Raw genomic sequence first — 5,788 nt, 5'->3', positions numbered from 1 at the left:
AACAAAACAAAACAAAAACAAAGAAAATCAAATCTTATCTTTCCATAAAAGTACACAAACGATACTTTCATCTGAATTGGTCTCAACACCAGCATGTGATTACATGAAATCAACAAAGCACGCCAAAAAACAAATAGAATCCTTAATTTTCTTCTTTTTTTTTTTTGCTGTACAGATTCTTTATACACAGTGCCCCCTACAGGTCAGTCCCTTCCACTGCCGCTCCTGAGAAAAAAAATTACATTGGCTCACTTTCAGCCCACCCTGCCGTCCCATTGGTGGCCTCAGCCCTGTGTTTCTCCCGCTTGATTGGCTGCATCACGTGTCCATGCGGAGCAATCGCGGCTCCGTCTCTCTTTGCCCCTCACGCCTCTGAATAGTTAGTCTGTCCGTTCATCTTGTCCTTCTTTAGTTTTACGCCGTCCACCAGCTCAAAGTTATAGTTTTCCAGGGCGGATAAGTTCCTGTCCGTCATGCTGCCCTGCGAGCAGGCGCAGTACAGGACGACGCCGCAGATAGCGCCCAGGAAGACGCCCAGCGCGGACATGGCGATGATGGTGATGAGGATGGGGTCCAGGGTCTTCAGCATGTTGCCGGGTCCGCCGAGCTCGCTGGTCTCCTGCGAGAGGGAGTCTATCGCTGCAAGAGAGATGGACACAAGTTATGTTCCATTCATGACCTGTGATGGCAGGCTTAAAAGGACCATACTGGTGGTTTTGCATGTTCTAGATCATAAAGTATAAAAGGCAGCCTTTTCCAGAAATTACCAAACTTTCCCTTTAAAACATTCATGTTCCTTTTTTTGTCTTCTTGGTTTAATTTCCCCACTTGTGAAAGTTTTTTGCCAGCAAAATGTGAATGTCAGAGCTTCTGTGAACCAAACAACAGGCTTCAACACAGATTCTCCTGCTTTAATAAAACGTTTACAGAACAGGCTAAAGTCAAGTGTTTATTGTAATGGACTATCTTTCTCAAGAAAACTTCAAGTCTGTGCAAGTTAAAATGAGTATTGAAATGTGTGGAAATAAGCGGAAACGACCGGCTGCCTAGAAGACAGGAAATCAATAAAAAAATCTATGGCACACTTTGAAAAAGTGATCAGGAGTGGTATTAAGTTGATATAGTTAATTTCCTAAAACATGGAAATTCACTGATGTGGTACTTTAAGATGTCAAAAAACACTTCTGCTACAAACAGTATGAACATTTTAACTTTTTTGGAGGCGACAAACAAGATTTTTCATGGAAAAAAGAAAAGAAACTTGTAGAAGGCGAACAGAAGTGTGATCCTTCAACTACAAAATGTCTGACTTCGATGCACACAACACAGCTGAGGACTAGTCTTAGTCAATTCTAATACTGTGGAGACGTGTCCTCAAAAGAGTCTGTGCAACAAAAATGTAACACGTTGACACTGTAATGTCACAATTAGAGTCAGGAAGGTACTCACGTAGGATGAAGATCTCAGTTGGCGGAGACGTAGGAGCTTCTGGGTCTGGAGGACAAAAAAAGAAAAGATTTAGATAAAAGCAACTGACACAGAACTAGTATAAAATGTATAAATGTACCATCGTGACCTTTAATAAATAAGTTAAAACAATAAGTACATACCTTTGCACTCCTCAGGATGGAGTCCATCCAGGATCTGGATGTTGTCCACAGCTATGTGACCTGCACTGCGTTTGTCTGCAACGCCCTCCACAACCACCTACGAATAACAACATGTGGTCAGTCTCAGAAAAACCAATCAACTCTCCACCCAAACTGTATCTTTAAAAGGTATATTTCCCTTCCCAGTCCACCCCTGCTCAGTCTTTCCCCTCCTTTAGCACCCACCAAGGGATAGATAAATGTCAAGGATCATGATAATTTTGCTACACAAAATTCTGTTTATTTTCCTTAAAGGTCCATTATGTAGGATTTAGTGACATCTAGCGGTGTAGTTGCAGATTGCAACTCACTCATTCCCAAATGTTACACACTGGACCTTTAAGTATCCTCTTGTTGAACATATGAATAGCTTTTCTTCCTCTGACCTCTCACATTTATTAAAATGAAATAATATGAGAAAAGAAAAATCGCTACTTGGTTGCAAGAGGGGGCACCAACCATGAACTGCACCACTCCTGGTTTGACTCCGGCCATAATAATAATAATAATAATATTCTTTATTTATAGAGCACTTTTCAAAACCCAAGTTACAAATTGCTTTAAGCTAAAACACATAAAACCAATTCCAGCTTATCCCAGCATGCACTGTGCCAGAGGCAGAGAACACCCAAAAAAAGTCAGGGAAAATTAGTTTCCTGTTCTGCATTTCCAACTAACTTGCATGTTATTCTTCTGTGGGAGGAAACTGGACCACCCAAAGTCCAGCCTAGACCTTCTTGCTGCAAGGTGCACAGTGCTTTTTATATCTTTATTACAATTCTCCTGGTTCTGCTGTCTCTCTATTTAATGCCTGTGGGGGCTTTACAGGTTTTGTTTACGTCAGTTTTATGTTCGATAACAGCACATCAACATGATGTGAAACAAAAACTGCCCAAATGGACAATGGAAGAATCTTTTTATCCCATAAAAGGACAAAAAAATGAAAATAAATCAATCACAAACCAGATTAAAACCTCATATGTTGCAGTTACACAATAACAGATATCATTTTATGTACACATGTAATGTCTAACACATCCAGCAGTCTGTGTTACCTGATATGAGACACTGGAGTGTGGCAGTAAAACTCGTCCCTCCCTCCACCGGCTGCCCTGGTGACCGCTGACCGTCCACAGGATCTGCCCCACCTTCGCCTCCTTCCTCTGCTTGATGTGAAGAGCTCCTGCGTGTTCACCGAACATGTGATACCAGAAGGACATACACAGGTCGATGTCTGTGGCGGTGATGGGCAGGCTGACCAAGCTCGCCACCTTCTCCTCTTCATCATCATCTTCGCCGGTCTTACTCGGTGTGTCTATGTCACTCAGCTGCATGTAGATGAAGTTCCCCAGCCCACCTGCAGGGGGCAGCAAAAGACAATGTAAGAAGTTGCTTTGAAGGGCTCCTGACAGCGTGGAAACACATTACTGTAGATATGATGACTCTTTTAAATACTCAGTTTCACCAGAATTTTAAAATAGGACCTTGCAGACTTTAAAGATACAGCCAGTAATGCTGTTTTCTGTACATTTTTAATAAAATAAGCTTTAATATGATTGATATTAAGCTCTACTGTGACACTTAAAAGTTTCTGCCAAGGGTTCATTATGCATTCATTCATCGCATTAAATTGATTTGGGTTTCACTATCTCTCATAAAGTCAATACTTTCTAAAGTGAGTCTAATTGTTCGAAGGAACTCTGCAGTTGTTTTGGGTAAAAACAAAGCACTCAGTATCAGCATGCCTCAGTGGAAGATATGACTCGACATCACAACGGGCTCATTTGTTACTTGTGATCTGGCTGAGTCAAGAAATCAAGGTGAAACCATTCATTTTAGAGCTGTAGCTGTCTCCACAAAAACATCCATCACAGGAGGTTTGAATGGAGAGGCCAGCGAGCTGAGGCATACTGATAAATTTGACTGCTGTATTCTTTAAAAAGTCAAGTTTTTCAAGGCCGTCCATTCATTGTTAAAATGTTCTAAAGATCAAAGCATCTGCAAGTTCTGCTCCGTTCTGTTCAGTGCTGACAGACAGTTATGAATTGAGCTCTGTTTCTTTGCATTTCTTAGCCTCATTAGCTTATTGTTTTGGATTGATCTTGTTAATTTTGATGGATTTAGACAGCTCTTGGGTGTTTTAACCTACCACTTAGGTTGTTTTTATGATTATAATAGACATATTATTTATGATTTATGATCACATTTCTGTTTAATTCGGATTTTCTTGCATAGTTTGTGTTATCTCTCATACGTTGTCTGTAACTCTTTGTTATTGCTGCCTAACTTGACCAGGACACTCCAATGACGTTTTCCAATTTAAATAATGAAGTTATTATTATCTCTGCTTATTATTGCCAAGACAACGTTGTTGTTCAGTCAAAGGTCACATTTATTAATCCACAATGGTCCCATACTAACCAACCGATGCTGGTTACCAAGACACAGAAAATAAAGAAAACCATGGATAAAAACACAAAAAACTATACTGTAAAAAGAAACATCTAAACAACAGTATGAACTCCGATTTGAAAGTTCAGGGATACTTCCTATAAAACCACAATTTTGAGAAGGGAATTACAAACCAAGGATGTCCCCAGTTTAATCTTGCTTCAGTTTGTACTGTAAAACATGCTCATGTCAAAACAGCTCTGACCTTATTAACCTGATTACTTTCTGGCTGTGTTCTTTCTGCACACACCCCCGTCATGAAGTGTGGAGACAAGCTGAACTGCACCGCTGCAGAGAGTTTGTTTTTAATACAGACTCTTAAAAAAACTGAACATTATTGGACACCAAGACGGTAGGAATCTACTAAGAGAAGTCCAGAAAAACGAACCTCATGTAACTTCAGTTGGTCAGTCTCTCCAGTCTGAATGAATGTCACCAGTATATCTTTATACTTTAGTTCCCATTAATATGGACCCACTGCCTCCACACCACAACTTTGATAGTTTTCCACGTTCACAAACTCTTTGTCCTTCAGAGTAGGAATAAGGCTATGTGTCCGACGGGAATTTCTTATTACATCGTAGGCATCTTTTCCTTATTTAAAAAAAAAAAAGAGGCACTGTTGTGAATTCCCAGCAGCACAGCTTGTAGCGTGTTATTTAAAGCGTACAGCAGTTAAAAATATTACATCTTCTAGCAAAAGAGGTTCAGACAGGCTTTCAACAGCTGCGCAGTAACATGACGAGCCACAGAGTGCTCTCCCAAAGCATCTGCCGAGTGCTTCTGGTTAAAAAAAACACTTGAACACAAAGGTGAACACACATCTCCTACCTGTGTGGTCCAGGGTCGGTCCTCTGTGGACGGCAGGAGCCCCCTTGGACTGGATCAGCCACTCAGCCCCCATCCCAGTCTCTTCGGTCCAGCCGCAGAGCGACGAGAAGTCAAAGTTACAGGCGAACCACACGTATGCTGCAAGAAAAAGGAGATAAGAGCAGTTGGAAGTGAGTTTGGTGATGAAGGAGGTTTTCAGTTGAGATGTTTCATAGCGGTTTTACATGAGCTGAAGTTTCAGGAGAATATGGATCAAAGCTGTTAGCAGATGCAACAAAGTCATCACTGTTAGTCTTTAAATTGTCAGCTGTTTTACTGTGTTAGGATCATTTTCATTATCAGTTAATATATATATGTTCTATAATAAGATTGTTTGATCTATATAATAGCAGAAAAGAGGAATAATACCCTTCCCATCATAAGATGCCAGAGCCTAAAGTGTTGACTTTAAATTGCTTATTTTGTCTGAACATATAAAAACCCAGAGTGATTCAGCTTATGATGAAAAGAGACGATACATGTATTTACTTATTTGCTGTTCTGTCGATTTGCTTATTAGTTTAACACTAGTTTAGCTTTTCCCATTTCTTAAAATTTTTTGGTCTGTACTAAGCCTCCTCTGAAACACACGGTGTTATCAGAATCTTCTTTTAACCCCAAAGCAGGAAGCTCAACCACAAGAACAAAAGAGAGTGGAGGTTCATGCCATTTACCCGAGATCTCCTGGACACAGTCAGTGCAGCCACAAGATCACAGACTGGAATAAAGGCACAAAAACATCCCAGATGTTGATGTGTTTGCATTTTGATGCACAGGAGCAGAGTCTGGGAGATGCTTTTTTTTGTCCTCCCCTCTCC

General features: G+C 40.6%; 1 protein-coding gene across 1 annotated transcript in view; it reads right to left on the bottom strand.

Annotated features, from left to right (window-relative positions):
- Positions 1 to 6: 6 nt before the first annotated feature.
- LOC118334221 (neuropilin-1a-like) overlaps positions 7 to 5,788 on the bottom strand; it is a 76,762-nt gene continuing 70,980 nt past the window's right edge. The window contains exons 14-18 of the mRNA XM_035670058.1: positions 4,932 to 5,069; positions 2,705 to 3,006; positions 1,611 to 1,707; positions 1,450 to 1,494; positions 7 to 639 (exon numbers count right to left, since the gene is read on the bottom strand). Coding sequence (XP_035525951.1) covers positions 365 to 639; positions 1,450 to 1,494; positions 1,611 to 1,707; positions 2,705 to 3,006; positions 4,932 to 5,069 — 857 coding nt within the window. The 3' untranslated portion in view covers positions 7 to 364. The remainder of the gene's footprint in view (positions 640 to 1,449; positions 1,495 to 1,610; positions 1,708 to 2,704; positions 3,007 to 4,931; positions 5,070 to 5,788) is intronic.

The sequence above is a fragment of the Morone saxatilis genome, unplaced genomic scaffold (genome assembly GCF_004916995.1).
Source record: "Morone saxatilis isolate NCDOM2014 unplaced genomic scaffold, NCSU_SB_2.0 Contig23, whole genome shotgun sequence".
In the NCBI taxonomy this organism is placed as follows: Eukaryota; Metazoa; Chordata; class Actinopteri; family Moronidae; genus Morone; species Morone saxatilis.
Note: the sequence above shows the minus strand (reverse complement) of the source record. Positions and strands in the feature narration are given on the sequence as shown.